Source organism: Cyprinodon tularosa, unplaced genomic scaffold (genome assembly GCF_016077235.1).
Source record: "Cyprinodon tularosa strain WSP-4 unplaced genomic scaffold, ASM1607723v1 ctg106, whole genome shotgun sequence".
In the NCBI taxonomy this organism is placed as follows: domain Eukaryota; kingdom Metazoa; phylum Chordata; class Actinopteri; order Cyprinodontiformes; family Cyprinodontidae; genus Cyprinodon; species Cyprinodon tularosa.
Genome location: NW_024037849.1, coordinates 1,434,242 through 1,456,577, shown reverse-complemented (window position 1 = coordinate 1,456,577; position 22,336 = coordinate 1,434,242). Strand labels below are relative to the sequence as shown.

The following is a 22,336-nucleotide window of genomic DNA, read 5'->3' as shown; positions in this document are numbered from 1 at the left end:
AACTAACATTTCAAACTTCTGAAAAGGGTCAACTTTGATTAACTCAATACTTTTTGTGAGTGACGGTAGAGTCAGATGCAGGAGTTTCCCCTGCAATCAAAGGGTTGTTGGTCCAAGTCAGCTTTAAATGCCTAGTCCTTTCGCAAGACAACTCACCTGCATTGTAAACTGATGGTGGTCACCACTGAAAAAATCAAAAACGCTATGCAAGTACAGGCATGTTAACATTTACTATGTTTGAGGTCCTTTTTGCACAAACTACTGCATCACTGCACCATGCATGGAGGAGATCAGCCTTTGGTTCTACTGGAAGCCCAGGTTGCTTTGATGAACTTATTATTGTGATGAGCCTATAAATGATAATATTACCTAGATCAGGGGTCACCAACGTGGTGCCAGCTGGCAGAAATGGGCCCTAAGGGGCCTCATGGGGTGCCCAAAGCATTTTCTGAAAACAGAACAACTCACTACTGGCCTAAGATTGAAATTTTTATTTGATTCTGTTTCCCTTCTTTTTAAATAATTTATTGTGCATTTCATCATTTGAATCATACAGCGTATTCATCATTTTTTATAGATTTCAAAATGACAATGTGATAAAGAAAATGAGGAGTTAACAAAAACAATAAAAATATGTTTATTTTTTATGAAATTAAGGTGAAGCTCCTTCCTTCCTTCCTTCCTTCCTTCCTTCCTTCCTTCCTTCCTTCCTTCCTTCCTTCCTTCCTTCCTTCCTTCCTTCATACAAATAAAAATATATTTATTAGTATGAAGTGAAGGAGGCTGAAGGTGAATGCCGATCCCTCCGGTAGCCCCACATGACTCACTGCTCATTAAGCAGCGCCAGGCCTTAAAAAGTTTGGTGACCCCTGCCCTAGATATTCTGTGATGTTCATGTAACTCCAGTCTACTGACCAATAAAGCCTTCTACCATCATGGTTACAGAACCAGCTTTTGGTACCTTTTGGCAGCATGGAGCAATAATAAGTGTTTATAAAGCTTGACAACAGAAGGAAGCAGGAAGTGTTCTAAAATGTCCTGTAGATGTTTGACTGTTGGCTTCAGAAAACCCAGGTAACCAGAACCAGCAGGGTACATTGTACCCCAAACCATCAGCAATTTGAGAAAAGTCCACTCTATTCTGTGCTTCTCCTCTCTTTCTTCAGACTGTTAAAATGTAATTTCCAAATGAAATGCAAACTCTACTTCCATTTAAAAAGAGGACTTGGACCTCTGAGGAAAAGTTATATTAATTTTAGCTCAATAATCCTCAAAGTTGCACTTATCCCTATTACTGATACACATTTTCATGCATGTTTTCCTTCCACTCAATTTTCTTCCACATGATGATGTCTCCCTGTGACTTAGACAAATTTTATTATAATTTTGTATGCACGGACTTGCATACAGCTTGTAACAGTTAATTGAGCAGCTTACAGTAGTGAAACAGTGAAATAAACATTACAGTTTGCAGCCAGCATTTTGTGACGAATGTAACAATAACAAGTTTCGTGTTTTGAAATGAGTGTCAGAAAACATTAAACCTGCTCAAAATACATCAATAGTTGAAGCTTTGCTTCTACATCGTCCAAAATGTTACAATGAGAGTTAAAATCTTTTTTGTCTCTTATTGAGGTTGTAGTAATCTAGACCAGACAGCAGGTGGCAGCAGAACTCTAGAAATCCGTCGAAAAATGTCTGCTGATCTGAGTCCGTTTGCCGCTCAGCCTATTGAAGGTGTTCAGAGAACAAAAACACACCAGTTAGGAAAATAATGTACCAACAGGACTGAGCTGGTGGTTTGAGGGTTGAAGCTCAACAAGTTAGAAACTAGCTCTTATAAAGAAAAGCATCAAAACAGTTAGGTTTGTTTCCTCTGCTGAGGAGTATCTTCATCTTTGAGGTCCATCTCATGGATTCAGAAGTTAAAGAAGTTCTTAAGGTTCCATACCGCCCCTGCATAAAGAAGTTGATGTTGTGCAATGCTTTTACTTTCAAGATTGCTAAATGGACAGTGTGAGAGATTTGATCTAAACCAAAATGTCAGACAGCAAAAAGACTAAAGGTTCTTTAAATCAAAGAATGTCTTAAATCAAATATGGTTTATGAGAAAAATATGATCTGTAGAGGGTGAGGCTCAAGATGATCCAACCATGTACAAACTCAATTATTGAGCACAGGTTGATGCTGAGCTTTGTGATTGAGACTGACCTCTGAAATATATAAAAACCCACAGAGAAGAGGGATTCTATAGCTTTAGAGCTGAAATACAAGGAGCTGCGGTGAGGTTATGTCCAGCAAGAGTAGCCCCACAGTAAAATTACTCTGACAGAGCATGCAGGGGGCAGCCAATGACAGAACAGCTCTGATCAGTCATGTGAGGCCTGCAGGAGGAATAGGAGGCAGATCTCATCATGCTGTTAGTTTAGGATGGCTGATATAAATGTCTCTGTTTCTTTGGCTCACTGCGCTCAATGGATCACATTTTGGACAAATAGTCAGGTTTCGCTAATGAGGCAAACACTTAACATGGTTTTAAATGTTAAAATGCTTCAAACTGAATTCGGTTTGATGTAGCGTTCATTAAACACAAAATTGTAAAAGTGCACTTCAACATGAGGAATTTCACTATTTGTTGAAAATAATTCTGACCACTTGTCCTGTGTGCCCTTTCAGTGTCTTATTGAAATGTTTTCCACCTGAAAACAGGGTTGCCTGACGCCAAAAAACTTCATCTCATCTTAACCTGCATGTCTCCCCACCTTCACCATGATCCTCTCTGAACAGAAGACCTTATCTGAGTTTAGGAGATTTTAATAACATCATGATATATGGTACAAGGTTGGGATTAGTCAAAAGCATCTAACAACCTGGCAAGGACCTTCAGGAAGTCTGGAGAATTATTTACGTTTTTTCTGAATAGGGAAAATAAAAAGAAGCTATTGCACAGATAAACATCTAATCTGAAATACGATTCAGTATTTTATTTCTGGTTGAGGAAACACTCAGAATAGTCTTTTTGATTTGTTTTTTTTTTTCTTTTAGAGGAGACATTAACTAAAACAATTACGTAAAAATGGTCTACACATTTTCCCAGTTAGCCATCCTTCTCAGGCCAAGCTCAGCCACCTGAAAGCCATCTGTGGACATCTAATTAATTTAACAAACTGCAGATTCCTTCCTTTGAGTCATCACTTTATTTATGGGTTGCTGTAAAAGATAGGTGACTCGTATTAGCTTAAAAAGTTACATCTGTAATGACAGAATGACCTGTATTTGTCTGAAATGATCCTGTCTTCCTGTGAGCAGCACAGGGTAGTCCGTCCGAGTCACCTCCTGCAGGCCTGACAAACTGGAACACAGTCTTCAGGTCTTTGCAGTGGTAACCACAGACAGAAAGGGTGTGGACATAACCACAAGCTAATGGGGGGCCACCTATTTAATTAACTTGCGTCTCTACTTCCTGCACAAAGATCTAGACCTTATTAAAGCCATTGCCACAAGTAAAAGTCATTAACTGTTCAAGATCTTATCGTGGTGTAATGTTTTTTGGACATTATTTAATTCAAAAGACCTCTTCACAAAGTTCAATAAATTTACCTTCAAATATGCATCTTTTTTGTTTTTTTGTTTCAGTTATGTTTTACATCCCTTTAAAGAAGCAGGGGCTGAAGATTTTCTTTCTTGCCTGAAATCTTTTTTATTTCTTACTCTTTTTACTGTGTTTGTGATCAATCAGATTCTATAGAATAAAATAACTACAGGCATAGAAACATGTCTCTGAATGTAACTATATGTAATAGTAGTCGATTACTTCCCTGTCTGGCTGTTCTCCTCTCTGATTGGCTGATGGAGGCGTGTTTCCTGGGCGTTCTGCCAAACTCAGCTGGCCTCTAACCAAACACTCAGCGAGGCAGTGCTCCGGCCGACCTCATAATGAGATAATGATGACAATATGGTTGAACTGCGGCGAGTGCTGGACTGCTGCCCCCTTCTTGCTCTGTGTTTGTGCAGTTGGAGTCTCACTGTGCCTGAGTCTCAGCATCGATGGAAGCTCAGGAAGAGGTTCTGGAGCATTCACTGATCATTGGATCATTGCATTGGGTTCAGCCTCCTGAACCTTGTAGCTGATGATTTATTCATTCTGTGGTCTAGTTACTGTCTGATGTTTCTGGTTATGATATAGAACATCTGTTTGTGCTTTAAATTTAATGTTTAAATTGAACTTCCTTTTAATGTGTCAAATTTGATAATTTTTTTCTGAGGGGTTTAAACAATGCTTAGAGCATGAACAACTTCTTCTTTTGAAAACACCTTCATGCTCTTAATGTTGAAGGAAACAAAAGCCTAGTTTAATTTAGGCTTTTATGGAGAAAAGGACCCAAATGCGGGGGAAAAAAGAGTGTTCTTGGAAATTTTTAAATGCCACCAAAACCCTGTTGCTCAAAACAGTTCCAGTAAGAAGCCGTTTACCCCTAACTCTAATAAAATCTGTAGAGCTAGACTGCATGCTAGTCAGGCAGTTTAGCTGTTTGGTTTTGGTGTGTGTGTAGCAAAGGGACACATCTAAGAGTTGCAGGACACTGAATCTTATGTACCTTAAAAGAAATTGGCTAAATATTCAGGAAACACAAAGGCTGAGGGTTGCCTTAAAGTTCTGCAAGAAACCAGATTATTTCTAATGAAAAGTTTGATAGTCAGAATAAAACAAACCAAGACAAGCAGCAGTAGAGTCATACATGGTAGTATCTTTATTTTTCCCTTCAAATGAGCAGCTGGTTGCTCGAGTCCTGGGCATAACTGGAGCTTTCCATCAGCACAGGAAGGCCTCTGCGACTGGCCTTCAAAAGGCCCTGATGTGCTAGAAAACTTTCTTCTGCTGAGACGGCAAGAATAACGCCAGAAGCTTCTTGATGGATAGACAAACGTTGAGGTCAATGTGTCATATGCTGAGAGACCTTTAATCAAATATAACTATTTAGCATTAAAGCTAAGAGATTAAATAAATTTTTTGATCAAGATTACATTTTTAGGAAACTGAGATTTTTTTTAAACCAATCTACTCCTTAGGCTTCCAAAGCTCAGAATGACATAATTTCATAATTTATTGTTCTTCGATGTTTACTTACAACTGATATACTAGCTCACTATGTGATATCATTTACTGCAGACATTTAAGACCTGATTTTTCTGAAAGTTGGTGTCTTAAAACAGATGCAATCATGTTTGTACATGCAAGGCAGACCTTCAAAAAAGTGATTCAGGTTCGTAATTCAGCAGACAACGCCTGCAAAAAAGTTTGTGTTTGTGCCTTCATAATACTATCAGATATTCTAATGACCAAACTGTGCTAAATCATGGGTGGAAGATATGCAAATGTAAACATGGACCATGTGCAAAGCAAATGTTTTATTTTCTAACGCAGTTTTTCTGTCTTTTATAGTATTTCTGAAAGAAATGCCAAAACATTTGCAGTTGTTATTGCCCCAAAGGCATTTGTATTATGACAATAGAATGGAGAGAGATTCTGTGCAAATAGACCATCAGAAAGCAAAACATCTAGAGGCCGGCAGAGATTAATGCAGCAGGATGGCAGACAATCTTTGTGCAGTTAAATCAAAATAAAAAATGACTGAATTTTAATATTGTGATATGCTTAAAATAAATAGAATATAAAAGAAAGACCTACTAAAGACATGGGGGGTGAGTGCACATCTCTGCAACTGTTTTTTTTCCTCAATTTAATAAAACATAACCCTGCATGAAGCATGATTATGTTTCATTTTTTCTTAACTTTCTTCCAACACCTTTAAATAGGCCACTAGCCGTACTGTAAATATTGTTTAGTATTGATGTTTTTTGTTAAAATATCAACATCCTCTCCATCTCTATGGCTTTGAACATTAGCATAGCAATATTTTTACATGAAAATTAGCAGCTCATTTTTATAGTCCTTGAAGATCAGGAGAAGTGGCAATCTAGTGTTTAGGGTGTAGAGCTTGGAATCCTGAGGTTCTCAGTTCAAGACTGCCAATCCGGGTCTCTGAGCAAGACCCTTAACCCCCACACTGCTCCCCAGGCGCCGCACAATGGCATCCCACTTCTCCCCAAGGGGATGGGTTAAATGCAGAAGTAAATTAATCTAATGTGAAGTCAGTAATTATGTCATTAGTGTAATATATTTTAATAGTTTTTTGAGGAACATGATTGTTTTTTTACAAGCATGTTCCACAGCTTGAATTTTATTGCCCTTTAAATGAAAGTCCCCTCTCAGTCATTGAAAAGCATGTTTTTAAAATGAACATGCCAATTTTCATTGTAATTATGAAACTTAAAGGTATAGTGGAGGATTTTCAGGAATTGTTTAAAAGACCCGCCCTCTCCACTTAAAATAAATAATGCATTTGCTTAACCCTGCACCGGCTCCAGAGAGGGAACACCTATTAAAAGCGTGAGCGAGCATGCATGCATATCTCCTTGTTTTACTAGCAGTGATGTGAAATTGATTTCTCCAAATAGCACACTAAACTTTACCCGTCAGGTAGAAACTCCGCAACTGAGGCATCAGTGGGAAGCCCGACCTGTGCTTTCAGTGTACGCCATCATGTGAAATAATCTAAATATAGTCTGGTCTTGTTTCTCTCTTCTGAGGCCTTTCTCTTCTTCTCATACACACTTTTTCTCTTACGACCCTCTGCCATTTTCACAGAACCACGGTGAGAAAGGCATGCTTCAATAATTGGCTAAAACCATAGCTCACCACACATATACGCCTGAAAGATAGCTAACTGGGGACGAGCTTGTAGGACGGCGTTACGTAAACATATCACCAGAATGATTGACAATTAGGAGGACCTCTTATTTAGATGATCCACCCGGAAATAAAAGAAAGTCCTCTATGCCTTTAAATGAGAATAAACCCCAGATTAATTGGACTGGACAGGAAAAAGTTTTAAGCCTTATAACCCATCCTTGAGGGGTATGTATATATTTGAACATTAAGTATAATTGAAATAAGGACCTAGAATTCTAAACTGTGCTTCTGATTGCTATTGTTTTAAAATCATTTAAATCTTTTTTTTTTTTTTGTAAATGTCATTACCGGGATGTTCATGAGTCTGGTTTTCTGGCTGTACCCACTAAAAAGTACCTGAGAACAAAAGTTCCAAACTGTCCTTTTTAATTCCTGATTTTTTTTCCTGCTGACTTTATTAATTCCATATAAATTTAAAATAATTCAGACAAAACTTGCTGAGTGGAAGTTTAAATGTGTTTTTATTGGTGGTGACTTATCAAACACAGGTTCATATCTTAACAGTTTCTCTCTTCAAAGTAAATTCACTAAATATAGTTTATTTCTCCTGCTCATGCAGCGCAGGCAAACAAATGGAGGCCTGTGACCTTTGACCCCTTGGCAGCTTTTTAGCCAATCAGATAAATGCTTATTTTTACTTTACAACAGACTTTATAAGCATCCAATAAGAAAATATAAAAAACAAATTTTGCCTTTGAAAGAATAGAATATGGAGACATTTTGACGTAGAAAAACATTTCCTTCTGGAGTACATTTAGCTTTTTTTTCTGTATCTATTCCTCTTCTTTTACTTCTTTTACTTCTGAGTGCCACAAAGAACTAAAATCATTCACACGGAAATCAATTTTAACATGGTGACGAGCCAAAAAAACCCCACTGTACCAGTACCATCCAACAGAACCAGAATTCACAGGACTACAGGGACCAGAATGCTTTGTGGTTCAAGCAGAAACAAAACCATAAAACAACAACAAACATCAGACTTTACATCATATATGAATAATCTCCTGGGTTTTTAAAAACAAAGAAAATGGCACAAGCTGAACAAAACACTTCATTCCTTTAGTTTCAACTTAAACATTTTTGCCACTTTATCTCCGTTCTCCACAGGAGTTGGGTTTCGTTGCCCGCCTGTCCTCCGTTACAGTGCCATTGTTTAAGATACTGCATTTCCCAGCATGCCCCTGCTCCTCCGCTCACAAGGACACACTTCCCTCCATCGTCTGGGATGGAAGGATGTTATGAGGTGATGAAGACAACACAAAGTTTGGGGGCTTTGATGAAAAGCGTCACCACAAAGTGTCGTTTGTAAGTCAATAAAAATTCAGCACCAGTGGGGGGGAAGGCCATTTATATATTTGTACACTTGTATTTTTCGCAGAACATTCGGTTTTACTTTTTATTTACAATACAATGACAAAATTTAGAAAATAAGTAGTAAGCTCCTCCCCTTTTAAATAACCCTCAGCTGCTGAATGGCGCAACCCAACCCCGACTGCAAAGAAGCACTGCAATAGAAAAGTTAACAAGAGTCTTTGGCAGATTTTCAGGAAGAAAAGGCCGTCAACTGGAAAGGACGTTTGCTGCTGTGGGGCTGGACGGTTTAGACACTGGTTATTTATGATGTACACAGATGAATATAACAGATCTGAGCCACAATCTCCACAAAACAATTTTCTTTTGAGCTCAAGTGCATGATGTAGGCTTTGAAGTTTTGAAGGCATTTCTTTAGATGCGTTTTGACAAAAACACACAGAACTCCGTTGATATAAAGACTTTAAGATTAGATAAATGTCCAGAAATGTGTGTCTTGTAAAATATATTGTGTAAAAGAAAGGTCCTAACTTCCAAAAGACCCAAAGGCCTGAGAATTGTTTCTGAAAAGCAGATTTAGTAGGATATCCATCTTGTATCTTCTTTAACTGCTTCATTTAACCCTGCAACTGAAGAGAATGCCCCTCTGATGAATACTGACTATTTAACTCATAACAAATATTTAAAAGTTTTTTTCTTATTGAAATTTGCATCATCCATGAAAAAAAAACCCTGAATGCTTGTTTCCATATCACCATTCTATATTCAACCGTTTAGAGACCATCTTTAAAACCTCACTGGGTTCAAGAATGTTAGGAATTATCGACGGAGGCAAATGTGATAGAGGTTAATATTTAAACAGTTTAATGCGGTTTTTATGGATTTGTTTTGCTTCCAGGTGGAAACTGCGGCTCATTTTGCCTGCTATCATCTGTGATTCAAACATGGGACTTTCTGGGGTTGAGTAGCTGCTGGGATCCTCAGCGAGTCTGTCCTCAAGGATGTTAATGAGCGGATGATTTTCCTGGTGACTCGATGAAAGCTGAAGATTATTTCCATCTCTGATGGGTTTCTGTTTCTCTGTTGAGTCTTACATGCTGACGCTGGACTCCACTGACTGCCATGTTTCACAGGTAAATCCAATTTCTACAGCAAACATTTCTGACTTTATTTTTAATTTGTTAGCCGTCCCATGAGGGATTCCAGTGATTGGTCAGATGAGGAAGAGAATCATCTGATTTGATTATAACTCATTATTCAGAAATACAGCTTTAATAGTATTACATCTAAATACAGTACATTATTTTTTCGTTTTTTAAGGAGGGATCCAAAATAACTTTACATAAGTAGTTAATCTTTATATAAATTGTTTTTCTTTCACTATTTAAGTTTACCTCCGTATTTATCAGCAGATAAAAGAAGTAAGTTGCAACATCTAGTTTGATCACTGGATGGCAGCGCTGGTCACTTACCAAACCTTTAATGTGTTCTGTTTTTTTTTTTAAGGTGAATATCTTAAGATTAAAAGTAAAATATTTGTTATCTTACCCATAAATGTTTCTACAATGTCTCAAGGTGCAAAATGTGTTTCCTCTATTTACTGCAGTTACCTGCAGGAGCAATGTCCAAACTAAGTCCTACAACTTTTAGATATCCCCCTGGTCTAACACACCTGAATCAAATGGCTTAACAAACGAATCATTTGAGGTTAAGTTCTCCAGAGTCGTGCCAAGGACCTTATTATTTGATTCAGTTGGGTTAAAGCAGAGACGTTTAAAAGTTGCAGGACAATGGCCCTCTAGGACTGGGTTCTGACATCCCTGCTCCACAGGCTCCATTAGTCTGTTCACTAGAGAGTAATTTGGGCCACGTTCATGTCGGTGTGACGTGCCGCACGATTTTGTTCTCATGCCTGCTTTAAGTCACCACCGCTGCAAGAAAACAGGGGCGAAGGTTTGTGAAGCTGCATCACAAAAGAACAGCCACAGTGCACCTAAAACCCATCACAGACTCCACAGGAGAGTAGCAAAATAAAACGTTTGCCTAGTATGAAAAAAAAAAAAGCCAAACTGAAGGAATAACAGAACAAGAGTAAATATTGGGGAAGCTTTTAGCAAGGAGGAAGCTCAGATCTGTCCTGGGAATAGCTCTCTTTTTACTAAAAAGAGTTAAAGTTAGCTAAAATAAGTTCTTTTGTATAAAATGACCTTAATATTTATAAATTTCCATTTAAGATAGAAGGCCAAATTGATAATGTGTGGAACTCAGTTTTATTTCTACAGATTATTCATCAGGGACTATTCCCATTGAGTCTGTTCAGGGAAAAGAGGGCTATTCAGCAGAACCTTTCGAGCTGATTGGGTGAAGTGAACCCCAGTGCCCACCCAACAAAGTTTGGTTCTAGCCAGTCTGGGTAAATAATCAACAGTGGAGAAAATACTAAACCAAACTTTTACAGTCTTGTTGTCGAGTTCCGCATTAAAACATAACACTGTAATGTGATTGACTGACCTGTTGTGGCAAGGTTAATTTCAAAAGGCCTATGCAAAGTAGCAACCCTAGCAGGTCAGTCCCCCCGAGCAGGGGTCGTCAACGTTTTCAGGCCAGGGACCCCCAAACTAATGGCGAGATGGAGAGGGGACCCCCTAATTATATAAATTGTATGAAATTGTGTTACATCAAACTGGTCCTATAGTCACTCTATTACAGATGGAGTAATGTAACGAAAGTAATTTCGTCCTGGGATTAATAAAGTATTTCTGATTCTGATTCCTCATTGATGGGACAGGTGTTGTGAATGAAACGATGCCCAGCTTGAAAGAGCTCCTGTGTGTCGCTGAATGTGAGCATTGATGACTGAAAGTCATCTTCTGCCTCCATTTATCTGTTTACTACAGTGTGTTGAATTCATGTTAATATGTATTTAAAGACATTTCAATTAGTGAAAAAAATTGCAGGGGGGAATATTAAAAATAATCTAATCAACCAAAACTTTTGTGACCCCCATGCAGCATCTCTGTGGACCCCCATTTTAAGGACCTTAGCTGTAGAGTAAATCCTTGTAGGTTTATTTTCTTTCATATTCTTAAATTGAATACATTAAAATCAAAGATTTTCTTTAAAGCTTAATTATAAATTAACCTTCTTGAGAAATGTTACATTGTGTTAGATTTTGGGGAAAAAAATAAATGAACAATTTAGAATGTAATTTCTTAAGATCCTTCCTCTCAATTTATTACATATTTTTAACTAAATCATTCAAAGATTCATAGTCCTCACTTCTAACTATTCAAGTTTATTTCAGAATAATTTATGCAAATAAATCTGCCACCTCCAACTCAATGATAGGAGGGGGTTCCCAGCACTTTAAACATGTGAAAATGGCTGCAAATAGAAGCATAATAGTGCAACCGTACATCTTGGATCGTGAGTCAGACCCAGAAGCATAAGAAATTAGGCCTTATGCACAAGCAGCAAGGGAGGCAACAAGCGGTTTCTAAATGGTAAGAAGGTAACCTATACCTACATGGAAGGAGTTTTTTTTTATTTTATAGAGGGTTGCTTTGTTTAAAAATACTTCTAGGAGGCAGAAGAATAAGACTCCAATAAAGTTAGTATGGTAATGGGATGGTTGATATAAATTATCATCATTATTTTTGTATTATGATGTATAAGTAATGTTATATATTTGGTATAGTTTACTTTTCTGGGTTTCCATGGGAGAAACAGTGCCTGCTGATTTCGTTGTAATGGTCTAAAACTTTACTTATAAAAATGGCTGGATGTTTTTTTTCACTGTTTTCCTCCAGCACCCGGTCTCTATGGAAGCAGTGGAGATCCAGATGGAATGCACAAAGGGAATAGAAGTTTCTTTTCAAGAAACAAGGACTAATAAAGTTAGTTTTTATTTTCAATCCAGTTTTTGTGTAATTTTCTTTTATAATCTTTTATAAAGATCTAGTCACTTTTAATCCAGCAGAGCTCAGCCCTTCAACATCATTTCCAAATGTATTTTATTTGTAAATTTTAGTTACAACAAGATGTGTTCAGACCTTAAACTTTTTTTTTTTTTTTTTTTTTTGAGATACTTCATCCTAGTTGAAGGTTAAAGCTAGCAGCATTTAGAAGTTGTCAGGGAATACAAGGAGTTCCTGATCGATCATCTGTCTGCTAGCCATTATTTTTGACTAGGATCTAGATTTCTTTTTTATTTTTTCTGTAAATCTTCCAAAAGTTGAAGAAAAACTATCTGCATTTTGACTTCTGCATATTAGCTGATATCTGTGCAACAATGCAAAATCTCAAAAATAAAAGAACCACTTTTATGGCAGTCTTAGCGTTTGGCTACAGCTAATAGGAGCTCATACAGCGGATATACAAAACTTTGGCATTAAATCTAAAATGAACCACATGGAAATTTTAAAATTTAGACAAGGCAGATTTAAGCTTAAAGGTTTAAGATACATCAAATCCAGCAGGCGGTGGACATTTGAACATGGGAGTCAGTGGAGTCTCAGCTTGTAGATCTGAAAGTGTATTTGATTTTTAACAGCAACATCACAAAGCAGAAGAGTTTGCAGAGACTCCATGTGGAATCGAGATGCGGCTCCAAAAGTCTCCCGCTGCTGACCTCAGACTCCTCAATGATGTCCAGAAAAGGATCAGAGTTTAGGAAGCAGGACTTCATCTTCATCTGTTCTGTTCTTGCAGCAGCGGGAGAAAGAGGAGGTGGTGCTACGATGAGGCGAGGAGGAGGATGAGGAGGAGCGAGAGCAATATGGCAGACGGCAGAGCAAGGTTGCTGCCGCCGGTGGTGTCGTCGGTCAGGAAGGGCTCCGGTGATTCATAAATGGAGTCATCTGAAGGAGAGGCAAGAAGAGAAAGGTTAGTCCTGAAACATTTTATTAAAAGAAGGTCCCCTTTTCAAACTAATTCACCTTTTAAGCTCACGTGTTATTTTTTTTTTGGATTAAAATGTGATTTATGTAATTTTACTGCTTGGATTACTTTAAATTCATGCTAAAAAAGCATAGCCTTTTTTATATCAGGAGAGTAAAACATGTAACATTTAAATTTAATGTCCACGTGTATAAAATAACAAATGACAAAAACTTGACCGAAAAAAAACGGTCACATTAAAAACAGGAAGTGAGCATCAGCAAACATTAGAACATGATGAACAGAAGCAAAGAGTTACGTTCAATTATTCAGTCAATAAAATTTTCATTAATCCCAAAGTGAAATTAAATGTTGCTGTAACTCATGGGCAGTTTCTCAACAAGTTATGGGTGTTGAAAGCCGTAGGCAGGAAGGATCTTCCCTTGCAGACTTCGCAGCTCTATGTGTGGAATCAGATATTACCATAAAACCAGCAGCTGTGCTCGTAATAACCCAAGTGTAGAATGGCTGATAAAAGCATGAAATATGAACTGAGGATGCTTTTCAAACGAACGTCTGAATTACAAACTTGTCTAGATTTGGTTAAGTAAACTTTGGTTCCAGTAAAATAAACGTCTCTCTCCCATATCCAGTGAGCACCATCTAATTGGTTATTGTATATTTTTTCATCTGTCTACAGCTTTTAAATATTGCATTGAACCAAATACCATTAGGATTTAAGGTTGATCTTGCAACATGTAGTCTGCCTTCTCTCCAAGGCGCTCAAGGTTCACAAAACAAACCATGCAGCTCAGTTGTGGAACCAAAACACCAAAAACTACTGGAAAAAGCTACGTAGATGCTAAACTCGTCACCTGATTTGAACCAAAGTAAACAATCTCTAGGTGTTAACACGCCTCAAGTCCAGTAGAACCACGCTATGGTTCTATTAAGAAGCCGTTATACCTTTGAACTAAGTGAGCTTCTCTAATTTCATTAGTAGATTTCTCTTTCACTGCGACTGTGCAGCTCTAAATTTCGTTTAGCAGCAGAGATGCTGGGTATGGTAAATAGCAAAGAATGACAGACAGGACCAGCCGGTGCTCTAGTGCAAGTCACAGTAATGCGTCTAAAAGCAGTCATCTGTTCCAAACCCCACACTGCCGTGACAAAGTGTAGATGTGAAAAATGGACATGAATAAGATTAATGTCCTCATCTAAAGAACAGAGAGAACATTTTTCATTTTGGAAAATAAGCAACATATTTCTGATGGAGCTTCTGAAACTAAATTCACACCATATGCTTGTAAAGAGCCAAGTAATTATTTTCATGCGTAAAAAAGTGAAAACGGTATGTGATAAGTACAGAGTATGCTTAGTGATTTTTATTGAAGTCACAAGTGGCCTTTGCTATAGACCCTGATCTTTTTAGGTCCAATGTGCTTTTCAGGATTATTGGAGTGTCCTAATGTGATCTTTAGATTCTTTTCTCATAAATTGTTCAGTTTTTTACACCATGTCTGTCATTACCATAAAAGGTCCAATACTGAAGCGTGGTCTGCACTCTGTTATACCACACCACAACACAAGAGGGACAATCACAAACTAGCTGTGGGTCTAGGTACGGCCGAGGCGGTGAGGAAGTGGAAAAATGTAAGGGGCAAGTTTATGGGACAACGGAGGGACATGAGGGCCAAAAAGAGCTGGGATCCAGGTGGAAAAAGCGTTCTCGCGCACCTCCCTCTTCTAGCTGGTCCAGCTTCACGGGGCATTTTCCACAATGGAGGTCATACAAACAAAACAAGCTGGTAAGGTACCAAACAAGGAACATGCATAGTGTAGAGCGGATGTAGATTTGATCAATCAGATGCCTCCTGTCTGCGGTCACCTAGAATTTTGGAGAGGGGCACCAGAGTGTCTGCAGAAGGGGCGGGGGCACATTTGCATTCACTACGACACACATGGAGACAACCTGGTTTCTCAGTATAAATCAGCCTTGATGCTCTTGCTGCCGTACCTCACTGTTACTGTAGTCATTTCAAGATGATTTTTGATACCAGTCATTTATTGACATTCTGCTTGTGATCCAAAGTGTTTAGTGGTGATCCTGTTTTACCAAATTAAAGTTCCCCTTAAATGACTTTTATATGACTAAATACTATGAAATAAAAAATCATGATATAATTAAATTTTAGAAGCATTTAAGTGTCAAACATCCGATGGCTGTGATCAAGTTTTCCTAATTTTGACTTCACACAGAGAATTGATCTCACTTGTTTCACACCATATGTTGGGTACAAAAACAGTGAGGAAAAAGCTAATAACACAAGGGGAAAAAATTTTTTTAAATGACTGGATCACAGTTTTAAAAATAGGTTAGCGGTCTAAAATTTTTTATCTAAAATGTTCTTCTTTATTATGAAAGAGCATGACCCCCCACACCCCTATTGCACAAAGTAGTTTGGTCCACATGCAGTTTCCAGTGGGCGGGGCTAACAGCGCTCCTCTGAGGAGCTCTGTGGTTCAGTGAGCGGCAGGCTCACCCTATGAGAAAACCAGTGTGTGATAAACTAGAGGACACTGTGCCAATGTGTCAATGAGCTTAAGATTATAACATAAATAGATACACTTCTCCCGCTTTGTCCAAAATCAGCCTCTGTTTACTTTAATCAGCTCACAGGTTAAGCAAAGAGTGACGCTTATGATGGAAAAGACAGAGGTAGCTTTGGACTGACGGGAAAACAGGGAAGAAAATAAAATAGAGGATAGAAGGAGAGCATTTATGTTTACTGTTTCTTCTGTGTGTTGGAAATGTTTTGGAGTGACTGACAGACATCTATACTTTTTACAGATAGATAACTCGATGAATGGATGTTTAAAACATTTGATCTTTTAGGCCTGCAGTTATCAGGTGCCTTATCTTGTTATATATATATATATATATATATATATATATATATATATATATATATATATATATATATATATATATATTCTATTTTAGTAAATGTGTACTTCTAAAAAGTTACTCCATGTGGAATTATTCTTAAAGGTATTTTCTTTAAAATTTTCGAATTTAGTTTAAGCTTATATTTCCATGAAGCGTGAGATTTATAGACAGATCGGTGCATCTGATGTTATAGTGCAGACGCTGCACCGGTGAAGAGAGAGCTGAGCAAAGAGGCAAAGCTCTAGATTTACTTGTCTACATTCCTACCCTCACCTACATCCATGAAACCTGGGTTTTGACCGAAAGAATGAGATCCAGGATTCACGAGCTGAAATGATCCTTCTCTGTAGGTTGGCTGGGCTCTTGAGAGGGTGAGGAGCTTGGTCATCTGCGAGGCTCGGACATCTTTTTTAGATGACCCCTGGACGCCTCCCATCAGAGGTGTTCCAGGCATGTCCCACTGGGAGGATGCCGAAGGGACGACCCAGAATATACGGTGGAGGGACAAAGTCTCTCTGCAGGCCTGAGAGCACCACAGGCTTTACTGAGCGGAGCTGGAGGAGATGTGTGGAGAGAGGGAAGTCTGGGAATCTCAGTTGAGACTGCTGCCCCCAAGAAGCGGTTCTAAATGAAGTGGAAGAAGACGAGTATTTTGATGGACTACAGTGAAAATTAGGGCAAAGTGTGGATAAACTGTCAGATGTCATCATAAAGGTGTGCCACTGTCATCTCCTACTTTATAATGTTGTTGAAAGTGGTGGTTGAACATAGAAAAACTGAAAATATAAAAACTGCATGTTAAACTCCTGTTGGACTCCTGTGATTCAATGCTTGAACCCCTATTATTACTTTAAATCACAAAAACTTTACAGCATGCTCTGTATTTACTTTTTTGTTCCATTATATATTGTGAACCTGGCAGGACCAAATTACTGATGCAGCTTAAAACCTGCAGTGAGAAATAATTTGTGCACAGTTTGTTTGCTCAATGCTTTAAATATTCTGAGTGTTTTCTTTCACAGCTCAACTGTTTCAGAGCAATCAGTGCATGTGAAGACGATCCACCTCCTCGCCTAATGGACACTTCTTCATCCCGCTCAGCAGCACACGGCGTTTACTCTGCAAAGCCCCCATCAAATATCTGACAAATCAGCTTCCAGCAGCGGTGGAGGTGATGAACGCTGATTTGTTGGGGTAGACGCAGGATTTCCAGCCAGTGATATGGTGTAAATGTGTTAATGCTGTTCTCTGCAGTGACAGTTAGAATCACCTAAACTGCTTTGAAACAGTTAGGAAGTCTTTAAATCCTTCACTATGACAGCTGCGAGTCTTCACACTTCCTCGGCTTCGAAATGACATTTACAGCTTCGCATGAAGCAGGAGGGATTAATTCAAATATGATGATGGGTCCTCAGATTGGAGGATTGTGAATAAAAACATTAGAAGAATTGCAAAGTTTTTGATGTGAGAGTTCTTTCAGTTTACAAACATGATGTCACCTATCTGAGGAAAGTAAGGATACTCTACCCCTATTAGCCAGTACTAACCCCAGTTTGGTTGGAATGGCTTTGATATAATGCTTCTTGTAGACACTTGTAGACCAGTTTTTATGATATGGGTCTGAGGGAAATTTATGATATTCCTACTTTTATCTGAGAGATATTTGGGAAACCACACATCATTTCTAATAGATCAGATCTGTTCTTTGTGGACTCACTGCATACATATCAAGTTTTGGATTTGAAAATATGGGAATCTTTACGAAATTAGCAGCGAGCTGTCCGACTATCAAGCTACAGTATCGCATAGCATTTGCACACGAAATCTGAAATAAACATTTCGATCAATTGCATCTACAATAAGGTGATCGGATTTTGACTTACAATGCCAACGAAAATCCTGTTTGGAGAGGCAGATATGTTTTAGTTTTTTTTTTATATATATAATTATATAATACAATAATAAGTGAAATTTGCAAGAGGCTGGTAATATGCAGGAATGTGGGAAAAAGGGGTAAAATCTGTAGCTGACAAACGGGAGACTTGACAGCTTTGATTCACTGGAATGATTTCTGTAATTCCATGTAGCAGGATACAGTTCTGCCTCTGGTTAACAGTAGCGTTCTGGATAGATTGGGGGAAGTGGTGGCCTAGTGTTTAGGGTATTACGCTTGGCATCCAGAGGTCCAGAGTTCAAGTCCCACTCCCACAGACTGCCACAAGCCATTCAGAAGCCATTAACAAAGAAACCGAGGGTAGGGGAGAAGATAGACAAAAGTATTTGGTTCTGGAAGTAAGCACTTGTGCAGGGGTTCTTCTCAGCCTTTTTAAACTTAGCCATGTGGCTCCTAAACAAGAAAAGATAATCTACATTCTAGATTAGGCTCCAAAATAATCTACAAATATATTTTCTACAACTTTTCTTTATTTTTTATCATAGCATATATAGATATATCTATATCTATATATATCGATATACATATATCTATATAGACATATGTTTTCATACCAGATGACTGCAGAAGGTTCAGCAGAGTTTAATTGAATCGAAACTTTACATTTCCTACATTTTTTCCCCTTTTCTTTCAGTTCTTAATCCCGCCCCCCTCCGTTCAGCAGCTAATATTTCAATTAACTTGAATGGAGGTCATAAAGCCGGTTACACAACCCTTTTACCATCTAGTAAATGGACCAGATTTATTTTTCCAGTTACACGGAAACCTCAAAGCTCTTTACCCTAGAGCAGAGGATGAGTTTGAAGGTTTTTTTTTTTTTTTTTTAACAGTAATTTTGACTGGCAAAGCCACATTTCAATCATGATCCATTTTCACACATCGCCTTACTGTTTTTAATGGTAATAATTAAACCATTTCAGGCATTTATTTTCCTTCATTTTAGTATCCTTTCCAAACAGGACTAACAGAGAATTCAAATCAGCCACATGAATAAGCACAGCTTTTTCTCCACAGTGACAAAAAACACTCGCTCAGAACAGGTGATATCTATCAGGTAACTAAACTCGACATCTAATCAACTCTTCATTTAGCACGAGCATAAAAGGAGGCCTCATTAATGGGACGCAGAGGATGGGATTCACTTTCACATTTAGGAAAAAAGCAACAAATCTGCAGCTGCATGAGAGTGAGGATCATCTTTGCAGAGAATTACAGACCAAAACATGAGTGGTGTTGACAGAAATGTAAAGTTTTACAAAATTAAACCAGGTGAAACAAACTTTTTCACTAGAGCAGTATGCAAAATGTTTATACTGTATATATATTTTTAATTTTTTTGAAATAAAGGCATGCTTTACAGTCTCAATACAATAATTATAATTTCACTTCATGCCATTTAACCATGACCCTCAAATGGCTCAATTTGTGGCTGTACCCCCACAACACAGGAAGGCCAATCAGGAGAGTTGGTCTATTCTTTCAGAGGATGCCTTCTATTCCTATTGGTGTTCCCATGCCTTTTGGGTGTGCCCACAAATGGATCTGTTAACTTCAATTCAATTCAGTTTATTTATATAGCTATATATATTATATAGCTTATATATATTTCTCTCCAGGATAGTATCACAGCCAAACAGAAACAGATGAGGCAAAGCTACAATGAGAAAAAGCAGAGAGAGCATAACATTAGAGATTGAACTAACAGATTCTGCAGAGTGGGAGAATAGAGATAGAATGAAGCAGAATGATGAAATAGGGGTCCCTATGTCCTCCAGCAGCCTAAGCCTATAGCAGCTTTCACAAAATAATAAAACTACTCTTTCCATAGAGCAACTGTCATTCATTTGTCAGAAATTTGAAAACAAACACTAGGAGCTATTTGTGAGAATATTGGAGCAATGCCAGCAACAAGCAGTACCTGGAATGAAAATGCATTGAAGTTTTCCTTTTTAATCCCCCACCTTTAAAATAAACTAAAAAAAATATTAGCATAGATATTTTATATATATAAAAAAAGAATCTTGAACAACCACAAAGCTCTTGAACATCATGTGAAAGTGTATAATCTAAGGTTTCATTTCAGAAGTTTATTTGAGAAAAAAATAAAGCTATGTTTCCTATATTAATGCAGGATAGCTGCTACTATTTAATGTATTCAATTTTGGATTTAAAAAATCATTTAATCCCAATAAACATTAGTTGTTTCTATTTTGGTAAAATATACATAATTTTTTTTTCCAGAATTTGGTAAGTCTAAATGTTACGTACTGGGTTTATTCTATAAAACATTAAGATTTTAATAAAAGTTTGTCATTTTATTAATTGAAAAAAAAAAGTTTTAGGTTCATTTTTTTCTTTCACTAGATATAGATTTCCATCCATATTGGAGCTCCAGTCAGCTGTATTAATGTAAAAACATGTGCTACAATTAAGCTCAGTTCATGTATTTTGTTTTATTTCTTGTCCTTAGCGAATTTCAGCCACCCTGCAGAAATAGACCATTGCAGCACTTGAATCTAGGATCTCATTCTTTTGTTCATTATCCTTCATTAATTGTTTTTTAAAATCAAAAAGTCAAGTTTCAGGTAAAATCTCTGATGATACTGTCCACGTTGTACTGTGCTGTCAAAGCAGGTCAGGAGCATATAGACTTTATACTGGCATCTGTTTGAGTTTAAAATTTAGAAAGATTGCCTAAAAAGCACCAAAGAACTGTAGAAAATTTGACAGAAACCTATTGAGCAATTGGAATACCTCAATTTGTCAAAACATTGTTTAGGAATTAATGGTTTTATTAATACTTAATGACTGTTAAGATTTATGTGAATGGAGGAAAAAAGTTACCAAGTTCAAATGAACGACTTTACCTCTGGAGCCATTTAACTTGTTAAAAAATGTAGAGGTGCGTTCACAGAAAATGACAAAATGTATAAAAAGGTTCTGACTCACTGCTTGGTTTGACGTAGATTTTGAGCTTCAAGCATGGTTTCCCAGCCAGGTTTGGATGTGGGGACGCTGCAGATAAAACACAAAGAAAGCTTATTTCCCTGCAAACATGTCACTGTTTAAAGCTAGTCGATGGATACATGAAAAGCAATGCAATCCAGGAAAACAACAAAAACATTACATGAAAACATGGTCACACAGTAAATGTAACCTCCTAGATTTACTGTTTCTTTAGGATATTTGGAAGGTCCTAAAGTTTAGCTAGTGATTCAAAAGCAACCTTCACTCCAGAAAACTTTAATCTTTAGTCATTTATGGGGTTGTGAAGTAATCTTTCACTGACTTAGCCAGTCGGTTTGATCTCTGGACTTTGACTAGGCCGTCAGAGCAAGGAAGGAAGGAAGGAAGGAAGGAAGGAAGGAAGGAAGGAAGGAAGGAAGGAAGGAAGGAAGGAAGGAAGGAAAAACACAATTAGAAGGAAGGATTATGAAGGAACCAATGGGAGGACAGAAGAGGTGATGGGGAGAAAAGGAAAGCAAGAAGGATGTATAGCAAAATGAATGACACAAGGAGTAGAGACAGAAGGTGCATTTCCCTCAGCTTTCACTAAAGTGCATTTTAAAGTTTAAAATCCCAAAACTTTAATGGAAACGGATACACATTCAAGAAAACGGCCTTAAATTCGCAAAAAAGTTTTCACTTTTTTTGTATCAGCTCGCATGTTGCAAACCTTTACTCACTGATCAGCTGTTTCTGCTGTCGGGGTCTTCCCAGATGTTACTATTATTCACGTAAACATGGCTGGAGGCAAAATTGCCATTGCTAAGGGACATGGTAATGTAGGAACAACTTGCCCAAAAACCACACATTTATTAAAACTTATATTACTAATCTGTGGTCAGTGATGGATTTCAGTCCCTACTGAACATTTACAGGATTAAAGGACTAGTGTCCAAGCAGAATCTAGAAAAAAAGTCATCTATACATTTATATTTAGTAGAATTGATTATTGCAAAACATGTCTTCATAGGTTTGCATAAAAAGTCCATCAGACAGCTGCAGCTGATCCAAAACACTGCTGGCCGTGTTCTCACTAGAACTAAGAGAATAGAGCACATCAGCCCAGTTCTGCAGTCCTTCCACTGGCTCCCTGTAGCTCAGAGAATAGAGCCACAAATCCTTCTGTTAGTCTATAAATCACTGAATGGATCGGAACCTCAATACATAACAGATTTGTCACCAGTGCATAAACCTCCCAGAACACTCAGGTCTTCTAGCATACTACTATGTCCACCCAGAACTAGAATCAAACATATAGAAGCAGCGTTTAGTTCCTATGCTCTACTTTTCTGGAACAAACTGCCAGAAGACAGTAAAAGTGCTGAAAGCCTGAGTTCTTTTAAGTTAAAAACTTAAAATGTTAAGTAATGTATCATTAGTTTAAGTGTGTGCTCCAACTGTTTTATTTGCTTTACTATCT

General features: G+C 37.7%; 1 protein-coding gene across 3 annotated transcripts in view; it reads right to left on the bottom strand.

Moving 5' to 3' along the window:
* Positions 1-12,137: 12,137 nt before the first annotated feature.
* LOC119784664 (ephrin-A2-like) overlaps positions 12,138-22,336 on the bottom strand; it is a 122,282-nt gene continuing 112,083 nt past the window's right edge. For all 3 annotated transcript variants that reach the window (XM_038286844.1, XM_038286856.1, XM_038286849.1), the window contains exons 3-4: positions 20,860-20,925; positions 12,138-12,987 (exon numbers count right to left, since the gene is read on the bottom strand). In XM_038286844.1, the coding sequence (XP_038142772.1) occupies positions 12,863-12,987; positions 20,860-20,925 (191 nt within the window). In that variant the 3' untranslated portion in view covers positions 12,138-12,862. The remainder of the gene's footprint in view (positions 12,988-20,859; positions 20,926-22,336) is intronic.